At 45.4% G+C, this 15,770-nt stretch overlaps 1 protein-coding gene across 2 annotated transcripts; it reads right to left on the minus strand.

The window, feature by feature from the left end:
• Positions 1–561: 561 nt before the first annotated feature.
• ADPRH (ADP-ribosylarginine hydrolase) lies at positions 562–9,574 on the minus strand. Of its 2 annotated transcripts, XM_032631682.1 has the most exons (5): positions 9,304–9,560; positions 7,631–7,664; positions 6,224–6,549; positions 4,134–4,494; positions 562–2,767 (listed from the first exon to the last, which is right to left on the minus strand). In XM_032631682.1, the coding sequence occupies exons 2-5, from the start codon at positions 7,660–7,662 to the stop codon at positions 2,365–2,367; spliced, it is 1,122 nt and encodes a 373-aa protein (XP_032487573.1). In that variant the 5' UTR covers positions 7,663–7,664; positions 9,304–9,560; the 3' UTR covers positions 562–2,364. The 2 variants fall into 2 exon arrangements, with proteins under 2 accessions (XP_032487573.1, XP_032487574.1); XM_032631683.1 differs by lacking the exon at positions 7,631–7,664 and having other exon boundaries at positions 9,304–9,574.
• Positions 9,575–15,770: the final 6,196 nt, after the last annotated feature.

A 15,770-nucleotide genomic window follows, 5' to 3' on the forward strand; every position in this document is an offset into this window, starting at 1 on the left:
AAACCCCAGAAAGACCAGGAAAAGATGTTTCCTCTTCTCCTACAGCTGCAGAAAAGCACACACTATTCTGCACTATAATGTCAGTTTTTATCCAGTGGGAAATTCTAAACAGTCATGAGAGTCTCCATGTTAATCTTCTGTTCAAGAATCTTGTGTAAAAATGTATGTACTGACTGCTTTCTATTATTCTGAAACTGTCCTCAAAATATTTCTACAAAGAAGTCTTCTTTTACACCTGAATTTAAGACACCTGAATCTAAGAGGTTATTACCATGTTCTGTAAATTGTAAATCCCCACCCCTAAAGTCTGCAATTCTGATTGTCCTGCTGAAGAATCTGCTGTCCTAGTTGTAATATTTAAAACACGTCTGTTTTCTGAAATATATAAATACACATCAGAGCTTTTTTTTTTTTTAACATCTTTCTTGGAGTATAATTGCTTTACAATGGTGTGTTAGTTTCTGCTGTATAACAAAGTGAATCAGCTATACATATACATATATCCCCATATCCTCTCCCTCTTGCGTCTCCCTCCCACCCTCCCTATCCCACCCCTCCAGGTGGTCACAAAGCACGGAGCTGATCTCCCTGTGCTATGCGGCTGCTTCCCACTAGCCATCTATTTTACATTTGGTAGTATATATAAGTCCACGCCATTCTCTCACTTCGTCCCGGCTCACATCAGAGTTTTTTGAACCAGAAAAAGAGCTTTGGAATTTTCTTCTTTACGTATAAAAGAATAATAAACCTCATGCCTTTGCTGGAGTCCTGCTTCACATACAGAGTTGAGAGCTTTGTCTCATTTAAGTCAGCACACAGGCCTGGTTAAAGCATCAAGCCCTCTATATCTCTTTCAGGCCGGCACAGGTCACTCCTGACGATCGTGAAGCAGAGGGCGTCCGAAGCAGATGAGACACTGCGTGTTGAAAGCATTCACATCAACACAAATTGATGAACTTCCAAAGTAAATACTGAGTCTCTCTAATGGGCCAGACGGGGAGGCCACAAAAAGAACAAGACACAAGCCCTCACAAGTAGCCTGAGATCGTCCCCAGAAGACACACAATCACCACACAACAGGATCAGTGTGGTGAGAGGGCTAGAGACAGAAGGCTGTGGGTGTAGTGAGGAGCCTGAACGGTCAGAGCAGGTTTCATCTAGGAGATGCTACCTGAGCTGGGGCTCGAAAGGGAAAGAGGAGAGGGAAGAGCGCCGAGGAATGAAGAAAGGGGGTGAGTATTCATTGTACATGATTAGAAGAGCGGCATGATTAATTTGTTCTTTGTAAAGATCACTCTGGAGGGCGATGAGGAAGGCAGTACTGGAATTAGAGGCACCAGATAGGAGGCTAATAAACAACATTCATTTAATATATACTGATTGAGTATCTCCTGTGTGCCCAGGCACCAGGCTAGGTTCTGTCTAGAGGAGAATAAAGGCAAGCAAATAGGCAACAACAAACTGGCACCATGTCAAGTGCCATGCCCAGGAAATGAGAGGGCGCAGCTAGGAGCAGCCTCTCCTCAGACTTGAGTAGCTTGGATTGCAGAAATCCAGCTGAAACATACTTGGTGCAAAAAGGTAAAAGAATAACAGATTTGAAGGATATTTAGGAGGTAGAACCAACCAGCAGATGCTATTGGGACCCCACATATACCCCTCACTGTTCCCATGCGCCATACAGCTTGCCACTGCAAACATCTCTGAGACTTTACCTGAGGACACTCACGTTTGGCTAGCGCAAGAGGCAGGCCAGGAAGCACCAGGGAGTTAGCACACCTGGGAGTGGTCCTCCACCAACATCGGATAGAAGTCGGTGGGACAACTCTGAGTGCCTTACGCAGAGGACCCAGACGGACCGAGTCCCAACTGCCCACGTTGGTAACATGCTCATTAACGCACCTTGTCCTGGCTCCCCTCCCTTCCCTGTCTCACTTCCCCATTCTCCTAACAGTGCTTCCTGGAATCACCCCCCAAATAAACTACTTGCACTCAAATCCTTGTCTCAGAGTCCACTTTGGGGAACCCACCCTAAAGCAAACAGAAAAAAACTTAGCGAAAGATCAGATGGTAAAAATGAAGACTCGATATGAGGCTATGAGATTTCTAATTTGGGAGAGGCTGATGCCATCAACTGAGATAAAGACTCCTCAGGATAGGAAGAGGGGTAGATTTGGGGTGGGGGGCGAGGACAGAATAAGTTTGGAAAGACTGACCTTCAGGTACCCAAGGGACTGTTATCTCAAAATTCCCTGAGTACAAGGTTAAGACTCTTGACTTTGAAAAAAGTGAAACTGAGCAGAAAAGGGACTACACAAGAGGAGAAACCACCAGAAATGAATGTCACTTCTCCCTAAAGGGTAGTTACGTATCTTCCTTTGACCTAAGAGAATACAAAGCCCTAGCTATCTCTTCCAGCCGGTTTCTGTATTCTAGCTTCTCATAGTTGAAGGGACTCACTCCTTTAAAACCATACATCGCTCCCCACCAACAGCCAGCAATGGCAGCTGTAGAATCACTGTCTCCACCGTGGAAAAAGGCTCGGTGGGCAAGCTCCTCCCAGGAGTCTCCTGCAGCCAGGATGGCATCGTAGGCAATCATGGGGGCATCATGTCCACTGCTGCCGCCCCAGCCAGAGTAGCTCACGGAGGTGTAGAACTGATCCCTCTCCTTCACATCAAAAGGCTTGGGGAAGGTAGGGGCTGATCTGCCATCCCAAATCCCTCTGAGTTTTAGGTACTTTTTCCATTGGTCTTGGAAGTAAGACCTGTAGGAAGGAAAAAAATCTACAGTCAATTGAAAAAATAAAGTCAAAAGCCATTAGGAAAGGTACCAGAAGATGCGTGAGCAGGGAAAGCTCCAAGATGACTTCAACTTCTGGTACTAAAATCATATGATATAAAAAAATCAAAATGAGCTCTAAGTGACATTCATTCAATACATTTTTGCTAAGGAATGATGTCAATAAGGCATTGATACCTGTTGCTACATAAAGAAGATATACAGCAAGTTAAAGGTGAGAAATAAAGGTTTGTTTTTCCTGAGTTGAGAATCATGGCAAGTGTCAACTTTCAAGGGTGAACTTTATGTATTTAGCCTGTCATTATATATTTTATTTTATTATTTACTTTATATTATTTTCTTAACAAAAATTGTACATATTCAAGGTTGTATGACATGATGATTTGATATACATATACATAACGAAATGATCACTACCATCAACCTAATTAACACATCATCCCCTTATACGGTTACTATTTTTTTTTAAGAGAGAACTTTGGAACATCAAGACCATGGGTGATTTCATTAGAAAGCCTCAGTACGCGGGCCTCTCACTGTTGTGGTCTCTCCCATTGCGGAGCACAGGCTCCGGACGCACAGGCTCAGCGGCCATGGCTCACGGGCCCAGCCGCTCCGCGGCATGTGGGATCTTCCCGGACCGGGGCACGAACCCGTGTCCCCTGCATCGGCAGGCAGACTCTCAACCACTGCACCACCAGGGAAGCCCTGGACCTTTTTATTCTAAGAAAGGGAATGTGAAATGAATTCAAGAAAAGGGGAAGATGTGGCCTTACCACTTATTAATTAGCTGGTGGAAAAACCTATCTCTAGATAATTTTAGCCAAGGATTTCACAGTATTGTGTGTCAAGACAACACTGAAAAAACAAGTTCCAGGAAATAAACAGGGAAGTTCATCTCAATAAAGAACAGCCATAGGGACTTCCCTGGTGGTCCAGTGGTTAAGACTCTGTGCTTCCACTGCAGGGTGCATGGGTTCAATCCCTGGTCAGGGAACTGAGATTCTGCATGCCACGTGGTGTGGCCAGAAAAAAAAATAAGAACAGCCACAAAAACTATAGAGAACAGGATCCCTACACATGAGGGAAGCAGTGTAGCTGCCTTACTCCCTGAGGTCTTCACTTGGCGACCTGGTGGCCACCACCACTGGGACTGTACTTGAAATCCTTAGCAGGTGGGTGGGGAGGCAGCTGGATGCGGTGGACGACAGAACTGGATGGTGAGAACCAGGATGGTTGCTATGATCTATGAGTTTCAGGCATACACATGCACGCATGTGCACACACAGGTTCAACCATCTTCTAGCAGGAGCGTGCACCTACGAACTTACCAGTGTTGAAGATTCTGCTCCACGAAGTAGCCTGATTGGACAATGTACTTTTTAGCTTCCGGTAGCACCTCCATCAGTCCTTTTCCCCACTGCTGGGGAGGCTTGCCGTTCACAGCATAAGCTGTAAAAAGAGCAGACACAAGGGCTCCCAGGAAGCCTGTGGGATGGTGGTGGGTCATCCGGCCACTCTCGACGCTCACCTGGATCAGGGTGTCCAGCTGGCTGTGGTGAGGGAACCGGAGACCGATGCACATGGCCCGCACGGCAGCCCCGCAGCCACCCTCATGGCTGTTAAAGGGAATCCTCCAGCCATCGGCTTTGTCTGGCTCCAGCAGCATGGCGTTCTGCATTGAGGCGCCTCCTGGGGAGAGTCCGGTAGGGCATGGGTCAGTGTACCCCAAAGCGAAGCCCCCGCAGGATGAGAGAACCAAGCCCCATCTCCAGCTTTCCTTGATGGAAAGGGAAAGCGAAAAAAGTAGGATGATGAATATCCCCAAACTCCAAACCCCAAACCCAAATCCCAGAAGCAACATTGTGCCTTACCTTACACCAGAGTACTTATACTAGACGCCCCTAGGTTTATGGAGCAGGGAGCTTTTCATCAGGAGGTGTTATTGGCTGAATTGTATTCCCCCAAATTCATATGTTGAAGCCCTAACCCCTAGTACTTCGGAATGTGACTGTATTTGGAGATAGGGCAGAGGTGATGAAGTTAAAATGAGAATGTTAGGGTGGGCCCTAATTCAGTCTGATCAGTGTCCTAATAAGCAGAGGAAATTTGGAGACACAAAGAGACACCAGGAATGTGTGCTGTGAGAGGGCACAGCTAGAAGGAAACTGTCTGCAAGCCAAAGAGAAAGGTCTCCTTCAGAAGAAATGAAACCGACACCTTGATCTCAGGCTTCTGGCTTCCAAAACAGTGAGAAAATAAATGTCCGTTGTTTAAGCCAGCCGGTCTGAGGTTATTTTGTTACAGCAGGTCAAGCTAACTAATACAGGAGGAGCTGGGGGAAAGGCGATTCACATCAGCTGGTGGCCCAAGTGGCTGTAAAAAGTTCCCAAAGTGAGCAGGGAACCACTTGTGAGCAACCTGGAACCAGAAAAAGGGGTCTCTACACGACCTTTTCCAGTCTTCTTTAAAAGGAAAAAAAATTTCTTTATTAAAGAAAACTCAGAAGCTATAAATAAGTAAAACGAAAATAAGAAACTATAAATACCCATATCACCCACATACAATGATTAACACCTTTGTGTATATTCTTCCAGACCTCTCCCAACAGAGATATACATATATACTTTTAATGAAAATGGGTTCAGAAATGAAATTGAGTTATTTATAGTGAGATGGATGGACCCAGAGTCTGTCATAACAAAATGAAGTCAGAAAGAGAAAAACAAATACCGTATGCTAACACATATATATGGAATCTAAAAAAAAAAAAAAGGTTATGAAGAACCTAGGGGCAGGATGGGAATAAAGACGCAGACTTACTAGAGAATGGACTTGAGGACATGGGGAGGGGGAAGGGTAAGCTGGGACAAAGTGAGAGAGTGGCATGGACATATATACACTACCAAATGTAAAATAGATAGCTAGTGGGAAGCAGCCACATAGCACAGGGAGATCAGCTCTGTGCTTTGTGACCACCCAGAGGGGTGGGATAGGGAGGGTGGGAGGGAGGGAGATGCAAGAGGGAAGAGATATGAGGATATATGTATATGTATAGCTGATTCACTTTGTTATAAAGCAGAAACTAACACACCATTGTAAAGCAATTATACTCCAATAAAGATGTTTAAAAAAAAAAAAGAAAGAAATTGGGTTCGTAAGATAGTGTTTTGTAACCTAATTTTTTTTACTTAATATACAATATCTTTCCATATTGGTAAATAGTTATCTGCATAATTTAAATGGCTGCAGATGTGTCACCATAATTAAATAAATTACAGAACATTCAGGTTGTTTCTATTTCTGAAACAACTGTAAAACTAATGTCTCCTTGATATTTAAATCTCATTCAACATTTTTAATGATTTCCTTGGGCCTGTTTATTCTCCACTTGCCCAGGACCTCCACTGGCTGCTCTCACCTGGTGCCCGGCCATTCATGTCTCCCATGCAGTCTTGGTAATGCTTAGCAAGGATGGAATACAGGTGAGCCAAGTCCGAGACTTTGCCGGCTTCCAGGAGAGCGTCTGCCGTGGCCAGATGCATCACCGTGTCATCACTGACTCTCCACCTCTCCACATCTATGGCATCCAAACCGCCAAGCTGGGCCAGCTGCCTGTGAATCTTTTCCCCAATCCGGAGGAACTCCCACTTCCCGTTGAAGTACCCCAAGGCATCTCCAGCTGCACTCAGCACCATGGCTGCCACATACTTCTTGATCAGTTCCCCGCTCATGGTGAGGCTGTCTCTGGGGGAATATAAAGACACACAGAGGATGGGGAGGAAAAAAAAAAAACAGAAAAAATAATAGCCCTATCTACATTTTACTGAGTACTCACACCTTGCAGGCACAGTATTAAGGACATCTCATTTAATCCTCACAACTGCTCTATGGGGAGTGGAATAGGCCCATTTTACAGATGAGTAAATCAGCCATGCAGTATCAGAAATGTTATGTGACTTAGGTCACAGAGCTAATTAATGGCAGGGCTGGCATTCCAACTTAGATCCATCTGACTCCAAAGCCCACAATTTAACTACGATTCCATCTTTGCCTCTCCGTGGGTGGCAAGCCCATTAAATTCTGCAAGTCAAACCAAGCTTGTCATTTTCTCCTTTTGGTTTGAATTTGGCCTTGGAATGCATCCCTCCTTCACTTAAATATTAACACTTTCCATTGGTATCACAATGCACTGTTTGCAAAGCACCCGCACATCCTGCCTCATAAGTAGGCCCGGATTACAGTATGCACTTCACAGGTATTACAGCACTATTTACAATAGCCAGGTCATGGAGGCAACCTAAATGCCCATCGACAGACGAATGGATAAAGAAGATGTGGCACATATATAAAATGGAATATTACTCAGCCATAAAAGTGAAAGAAATTGGGTCATTTGTTGAGACGTGGATGGATCTAGAGACTGTCATACAGAGTGAAGTAAGTCAGAAAGAGAAAAACAAATATCGTATATTAACGCATATATGTGGAACCTAGAAAAATGGTACAGATGAACCAGTTTGCAGGGCAGAAATAGAGACACAGATGTAGAGAACAAACGCATGGACACCAAGCGGGGAAAGCAGCAGGGGTGTGGTGGTGGTGGTGTGATGAATTGGGCGATTGGGATTGACATGTATACACTGATGTGTATAAAACTGATGACTAATAAGAACCTGCTGTATAAAAAAATTAATAAAATTCCAAAAAAAAAAAAAAAACCCAGAAAGCAGGGTCAGAGAGGGTAAATTCACAGAAGCAATAAATGGAGGCACTGGGACCCAAATCTTCTGATTCTGGGCCCTTGCCTCAGCACAGACCTGCTTACCTTGAGCAATCTCTTTGTGCTTCACCCTCCATACCTGTAAAGTGGTGGCAAAAACAGTAACAACCTCGTGGGTTTGTTATGAGGAATAAGTGAATTAATTTTTATAAAGCACCTAGAACAGTGCTTCGCACATAGTAAGCAGTATTTTTATTATTCATACACAACCAGGGAAAATGATTTTTCTGTTAATTGAACTAGAAGACTGTACTTTCTCCCACAACCTTCCGTTCAACAGCAATATTTAAATTTTGTTTTCCTTCTAAATGATTGAGTTCTAGAGTCCTGGGGTCTCAGCTAACACTCTCTCCATGAATCTAATCCCCAGTAAAGTGCTGGTTTCCCTGTCGGTGCGTTTCCAGTTCCCCATTGTGCCCTATAGCCTGTAGCGTTCACCTCCAAAGCCCTCCACTGTCTGCTCCCACTCTATCAGCCACTCTACTTGCCCTGGCCAGGAGAACGCTTGCAAACGCTGGTGGGCCAGCTCAGCTCAAGTTCTTTCCCCATCCAAGATGCCTTCCTCTCCTCCTCTTCCCTAAAATCTATTTACTCAGGGTTAAGTTCAAGTCCTTGGGCTTCCAAGAGTCCTCCTCCAGCTGCACTGCTGTGGGCCAGGAAATACAGACTGGCAAGCACCTGAGAAAAATGATGACAGACTGAGCAGACCATTACTGAGTTACTGATCATGCTGAGTTAACGGGTTCCCAAAGGCTATTTGTAAAACATTACTGACATTTTATTTTATTTATTTATTTTTTGCTGTACTCGGGCCTCTCACTGCTGTGGCCTCTCACATTGCGGAGCACAGGCTCCGGACGCGCAGGCTCAGCGGCCATGGCTCACGGGGCCAGCCGCTCCGCGGCATGTGGGATCTTCCCGGACCGGGGCACGAACCCGTGTCCCCTGCATCGGCAGGCGGACTCTCAACCACTGCGCCACCACGGAAGCCCTACTTATATATTTTATTGTTTATAAATGATGCTTAGGAACTGGCGTTCTGGGCTGATAGTCCTGGCTCTGCCCAGAATCAGGTGTGTGATTGTGGACAAGCCACCCATCCTGGATCTCAACCTTCCCACGGTAAATTGGATTGCGGGGCAGGAGGGGAGCTAGCGAGGTAGCCTAGGCTCCTGTCTCTGCGCTGAGTGCTTCAGAGTCTAAGCTTAGTTGGCTTCTGAAGACCAATCTTTAGCCCTCTATACCCTCTTCCAAAGTCCTCAGCTTCTTTTCTGTAATTCCTCTGGCTTCACCCGAATGTGTTTTTATGAGTTTTGAGTGAGGCTAGGGGCGATGACCACCTCGTTCCGTGGGGAAATTTCCTTTAGCTTTGACACCGTACTGCTCTGGCCTCCCGCTCTCAGAACGCTGATATTCTCTAAACTCCTCTAACTTATCCAGTTTATAGGCTCATCCCCGAACTATAAATTCACAACTGAGATCTGGGCAGCTGCTTCCCGGCAGTCCTCTGCTATTTTGGGGGGTGGGGGGGGCGGTGGGGAGCAGGCGAGTGGGGAACAGGTCCAGTCCAGACAAGGGGTGGGGGGTGGCCCCCGGGGCACCGCGGAGGAGGAGAGCGCGGGGGACGCGGGCGAGGAGGGTGGGGAGGAGGAGCGGGCGGCACTGGTCGCCGGCAGGCTGGGAGCGCGGGTGTGGGAGCCGACAGCGGGGAGGGGTACCTGGTGGCCGCGAGGCGGGCACGGCGCGCGGGCTCAGAGCGGGGCCGGGCGCGGGGAAGTCTGGGTGCGAGGAGGCCCAGGGCGGACCCTGCCACGGCGCCCGCGGCCGCGCCCAGGTTCAACGGAGCTGGACGAGTGCCAGGCGCAGCTCTCGGCTCGGGCGAGGCGCGGAGCCTTCTGCGCCGGAGCTGGGTGGCGGGACCCGCGTCACCGGCGCCCTCAGCTCCGGAGGGCGCTGGGGAGCACCAGGCGCCGCGAATTGGCGCTGCTCCGCTCCCCACCCCCCCCCACCCCCCACACTTTTGAGAGACTGTTGGAGACTCACGTGTGACCCCGGGTTGACGCCTCGGCCTTTCCTCCAGTCCAGCTCCTCTAGGCAGTGGACAACGTGTGGCCCCTAACTCGGAAAAGGGTGTTTAGTGTGTGCGCGGCCTTTGTCATGGTCTGGGCCCCTCACGCATAAAATGGGACAATAATAGTACCTACCTCTTAGGTTGGTTGTTAGAATTTAATTAATTTTAACTCTTGTCATTTGTTTGGTTGCAGAATAGAATTTTTTCATCCTGATAGCAAAGAAAAGCAAAGAAAAACTAAGTATTTTTGTCTGAATAAATATCATCTGAAAAATACTAGAATCACCATATGCAAGTATTCTATATACTTCTCAAGAATTTTGATTTGCTGTGCTTATCTTTCTCGCTACAGGCATTAAACACCTACTGTGTACCAGGTGGATGCTAGGTCCTGGCACAGACCTGCTCTCATGGACTGCACCCAGCTGAGTGATCTCATCTTAGCCTGTTGATTTGTTTGTTTTTTAATAAAATGTTCCTTTTTTATGATAAAAAAAATAATGCATACTTCCAGTAGAAAAGTTGAGAAAACTTTTAGAAATCTCTCTTAAAAAACACATCTCTCAGGGACTTCCCTGGTGTTGCAGTGCTTAAGAATCCACCTCCCGATGCAGGGGACACGGCTTGGAGCCCTGGTCCGGGAAGATCCCACACGCCAGGAAGCAACTACACCCGTGAGCCACAACTACTGAGCCCGCGTGCTGCAACTACTGAAGCCCACGTGCCTAGAGCCCGTGCTTCACAAGAGAAGCCACCACAGTGAGAAGCCCTGCGCACCACAACAAAGAGTAGCCCCCACTCGCCGCAACTAGAGAAAAGCCCACGTGCAGCAACAAAGACCCAACGCAGCCAAAACTAACTAAATAAATAAATAAAAACTCTCATGTGTTCACAAAGATAAATGTTTCTGGATTTCTTTGCACAATTGTTTCTCATAGCAGAAAATTGGAAATAACCTCAATCTCTGTTTAGAGTGGAGAATGAGTTTCCTTTTCCTAAATTAGGGCATAATTATGAATAAATTATTCATAATTATGAATTATTTTAATTACCTTTCCAAAAAGGTAGACATTTAAATCAATAGACTTTGGGTAAATAATCAGGCTCACAAGGAAAGAGCTTGGAGACATTTTGTTAAGTAAAAAAATCAAGTTTTTGAGTGAGTAATATACATGGTCTATTTATGGAAGAAAAAGGAACTCTGTGTGTGTGTGTGTGTGTGTGTGTGTGTGTGTGTGTGTAAAATGACTGAAAGAATACATGTCACATTGTTAGTAATGATTATAATTACCTCTCAGGAGGCTAATGGGAGGGTTTGCTGGGAGTAGGGAGAGAGAGAAGGGGAAATTTTTCACATTAAGAATTTTTCTTTTACATGTAGAAAGAAATTTTAGAAAGCACAGGAAAAAAACCACATTCCAGCATTCAGATTTTAAATACTTACAATATTTTATGCACATTAAAAAAAAATTGGATCATTTTGTATATACAATTTTATATCTTTTTTTTTTAACCACTGAGCTTCACATTGTAAGCATTTCTCTGTGTCATTTGTGATAGTATCATTACTATAATTGAATCCACATGTTCAGATAAGGTAATGCCTCTAGGGTAAACTCCCTTTCACGTTGATACCAAGAAATATGAGGCTGTGATGTTCAGTTCCTCTCCAACCATACCATGGCCAAGGCTAGTTCAACAGAAGGAAAACAGAAGCATAGATAACTGAAAAACAGGAGATTAAACAAATCTTTGCCACTTCATGGGCCTGACTGTGTAAATACCATGCCACCATGCCTCATTAAGTCATGAGAGCTAAAATTAAAAATAAAAAGAGCTAACAGGAAATGGTTAATAGACAGGGCCCCTTGAACTCTGCAGCAAACACAAAATAACAAAACGTTTCAAAGGAAAAACAGACCACAGAATAGGACCACAATACACACCTGTTAAAATGATTTAAAGTGGGTAAAAAATGAAGTAGAGGCTTTTTAGAAGAAAACAGAAGGGAGCTAGTCCAGGAGAAATAGGAAGCCCAAAGCGGCTGTTCACATACATATGCTGTATCATGAACTCACTTCAGAAGACTTAGTGAGCATCTGTGGTGGTTAATTTTATGTATCAAGTTGGCTAGGAAATAGTACCCAGATATTTGGTCAAACATTTTCTAGATGTTTCTGTGAAGCTATTTTTAAGCTGAGATTAACATTAAAATCAGTAGACATGGAGCCAGCTGATTATCTTCCATGTAAGTGGCACTTAACCTATTCAGTTGAAGGCCTTAATAGAAAAGAGACTGCTCTCACCCAAGGAAGAAGAAATTCTACCAGCAGACTGTCTTCAGATGGAGCTGCTACTTCAACCCTTAACCTGTGTCTGCAGCCTGCTGGCCTTTCCTGCAGATTTTGGACTTGCCAACCTCCACAATCTCATGAGCTAATTCTTTAAAATCAATATTTCCCTCTTTCCATATATGTATTGGTCCTGTTTCTCTGGAGAACCCTGACTAATACGGCATATAAAATGTGCTAGACACTTTGCTAGGCACTCCATGCAGCTACTGAGGTAGGGCAAGAATCACACAAATAGAGGAGACTTCATAGGGTGTAATGACAGGCCATTAGGCCACGAGCACTGTGACAAAGGAGAATGTGCAAGGTGCAAGGTGGGCAAATATGAGAGAGACATTATCAGCTTACAGCGTTCACAGAGGCATCTAGAGAAAATTATGTCTGGGCTAATTTTTAAAGAACAATTAAAAGACAAACTAAAATTTCCAGAAGCCCAGAAATAACCGGAGCAGCTAGTGCACAAGAGAAGGAAAGATTTTTTAAAAATAGTAAAAGTAAAACCAAAGATGCAAGTTTAGGTTGACGTTTCCTCCCCAGTAATGCACGGTTGCTCGGTACCACCTCAGTCCTGAGGCGTGAGTTATTTTCCAGTCGGGCCTGTCACCGGGTTATGAGAGCGGTCACGGTCTTAAGCTTTCTCCTTTCCGTCTTACTGAATCATTTCCAAACACATCTTCCATAAGATTGAGCACCAGCTTTGCACGATGGAAATCAGGTATCCGCTTGAAGGATTTTTTTTTTTTTTTTTTTTTTTTTTGCGGTACACGGGCCTCTCACTGTTGTGGCCTCTCCCGTTGCGGAGCACAGGCTACGGACGCGCAGGCTCAGTGGTCATGGCTCACGGGCCCAGCCGCTCCGCGGCATGTGGGATCTTCCCGGACCGGGGCACGAACCCGTGTCCCCTGCATCGGCAAGCAGACTCTCAACCACTGCGCCACCAGGGAAGCCCCGCTTGAAGGATTTTAAAGAAGGCTAGGAAAGAACTTGAAGATCAGCTTTTCAACAGGCTCTCTGGCCACTAGTCCCAAAGTACTTTTTAAAAATAGAATCCATATGTACATAAGAGCAAAGTTTAAATCACAAAATGTTAGCGTCAGAAGGGATATTTGCACAACCTGTTACTTTATAGTGAGGAAACTGAGGCCCAATGAAGTGAAGAGAGTTCCTTAGGGTCACACAAGCAGAGGGAAGTAGGCCTGGAGTCCACTGTCTCTGAACTCTCAGTCCAGAACTTCTTCCATTCTCTGTACTGCCATTTACACAAACTTTGAAATGATACGATAGACTAAACCCTGAGTTCATTAACGCTCTGAAGCTCCTGAATCTGATTTTTAAAATATTTCATGCTCCTTCCAAAAGAGGCCTCTGCTTTATGACAGTGTAAAAGCAGCATTTAAAGAAAGGTCTAAGATACGCGCTGTAATTCTAATAAGCAGGCAGTAATCAAATATGGCAGAGGGTGGGGATGGGAACACTGAGTGGAGAGATAAGTGGATACAAATTGGTGTTTTAAAAGCTGGCAGTGGCTTCTATCCTAAGCAGAACAGAAAGAGAACTGGGGGAAGTCCATGTTCCTGCCTGCCCCTCTTCCCCCATGTCCCCGAGTGCTCTAGCTTGCTTCTGTAAGTTGTTTTTTCCCAGCCTTTGATCTGGAGACCCAGGTAGATTTTAAAACCTTCTTTGGTACATTTTCTACCAGATGGCCTCCACTGCTCTGCTTCTCCCAGTCCTGCTGGGATTTCCCACAGGGAGGGAAGCTCAGCTGGTCAGCCGAGTCCCCACACTCCCCTTCCCCGCTTTGCAATGGACCTTTGGTGCTCCTGGCCACAGGCTCATCGTAAAGGAACTTCACTGCCCACAAGACTGGCTCTCGGTGGGTGAAAATACAGCTTCCAGGAAACGGAAAGGAACTACTCCATAAACTAGAAACCTGGGGAGCCTTGCTAAAGTTCCCTGCCTGTGCCCACCCCACCCCCTACCCCCTACCCCTCCCTCCCCAACTCCCTCCCTCCCCACCCTCCCCCACCCTCCCCACCCCTCCCACACTTCACCCCTCTCCCATCCTCCCCCACTCCCTCCCTCCCCATCCCTACCCCCACCCCCAGCCTCTGCTCCACAACCCCTCCATCAGGGTCAGCCTAGGCTAACCTACCTGAATCCACTCTCATTTTTGTTTCTAGAAGAATCCTTGGGACTATGGGTAAAGAAAAACCTAGTCAGGGGACATTTAGGTGCTCTCAGATTTTAGCCCTCTCCTCCTCCCTCTGATGAGGTGTCAGTTCCCCCATCCTTGGTCTCTGGCATTCATTCCTAAAACTGCTCTTTGGAGAGAACTGAAGTTTGGGGTGGGGAAACTAAAAAGAGTGAGAGTGAAACCAAGACTTCACAGAGGAAGCCGGTTTAGGCAGGTTTCCTAGTAGTGACAGCCACTGGAGAGTCCCTCAACCTCCCCCCTGTGGACACCAGCAAAATCAGTTCCAGGATCGGGAGGGAGTCAGTGTGAGGGTGCTGTTAAGGCCCTTCACTCCATCAAATTCTGCTCTTCATGGGACAGTCCTTGTATAAAGTGGGCTGCAAATGGCCAGATTTCTTCTCGTATTCAAATAGCAGTTAAATGTGTCTGTGCAAGGTATACTTTAAATGTTGCCCTTTCTGGGAAGAGTTGATGAGAGATAAATTCCCCCTTTCCACTAAAGCCATGCAAATTCTCTTTAATTTTATGCATGGAATTAGACTACTCCCCTACCCCCCTTTATTTGAAATATGGAGGCCATAACCTTTTGTTAAAGATTGTTTTTCCCCTAGATTACTTTGTCACTAAGAAACAAAGGGCAGCTATCTATTTCACTTTTCAGGAAAATATGCAAGAAAGAAGAAAGAGAAGGAGAGGGAGGAGAAGGGAGGAGGAAGGGGAAGAAGAAAGAAGGAGGAGAGTAAAGGAAGGTGGTTACTTTGTCTAAGGGGTGGTTAAATAGTTTAGTGGGTTTAAGCAGTAAACACCCTACTGTTCAATCTTTAATGGGCTGTTCACTTGTCTCTTCAGCTTTCATTTATTCAGGTGTGATTTCATGACAGCTACACTGTCCCATTATGAAAGCACCAAAATCATCTCTGTATTCTTCTACTGCCAGATGGTTGGCTCCTTACTGTTTCTTGGGGAACAAGGAAAATGAAATACAAACTGAAAAAAGTATGACTTTTGTAACTTTGCCAGCAGCCCTAATGGACAGTGTGGATAGGGGGATAGCAGCCAATGTCTGTGGTAACTCAATCCCCAGAATCCTAGAATCACAAACTGCCAGGATTCCAGGGCAGGCCCCTACCCTCAGGCAGAGAAGCCCAAACGCTGATGGATACAGGGTTTGTCTCTTCTCTTAAAGGATCAAGTAATAAAACACTGCAACTTCCTCTGAAATTTGCACTTTCCAGTTTCATCACAAAAAAACAAAAACAAAAACAAATAAAACTTCCTTAAACACAACCAAAATATCACCGGCTTTAATTTAAGATTATTTTCTCTAGTTTGGTTATCCACAGAAGTGAAGGGCATTTACATCCATTAAAAGCTCAAGGCAAATAAACAGGAACACCTCAAGGCAGTGAAAGATCAAGAGGTTTGAGGTTATCAAGAACCTCAAAACCCCTTGGCCAGTCTTAAAAATATCTCAGCTCTCCTTTGATCGCTCTTTTCTCTGAATTACCCAGTTTAACATCTGTTTTATTATTGCTTGTTACTTTTTTCTGGATCCATTTCTACATTTAG

This window comes from Phocoena sinus, chromosome 4, assembly GCF_008692025.1.
Source record: "Phocoena sinus isolate mPhoSin1 chromosome 4, mPhoSin1.pri, whole genome shotgun sequence".
Lineage (NCBI taxonomy): Eukaryota > Metazoa > Chordata > Mammalia > Artiodactyla > Phocoenidae > Phocoena > Phocoena sinus.

Coding starts and splice junctions, on each gene's coding strand:
- ADPRH (XM_032631682.1), bottom strand. CDS start 7,662: ATGGAGGGTGAAGCACAAAGAGATTGCTCAAG. Junction 4,495..6,223: donor CATGAATGGCCGGGCACCAG/GTGAGAGCAGCC, acceptor GACTCTCCCCAG/GAGGCGCCTCAATGCAGAAC. Junction 2,768..4,133: donor GAGCAGAATCTTCAACACTG/GTAAGTTCGTAG, acceptor TCCTTCCTACAG/GTCTTACTTCCAAGACCAAT.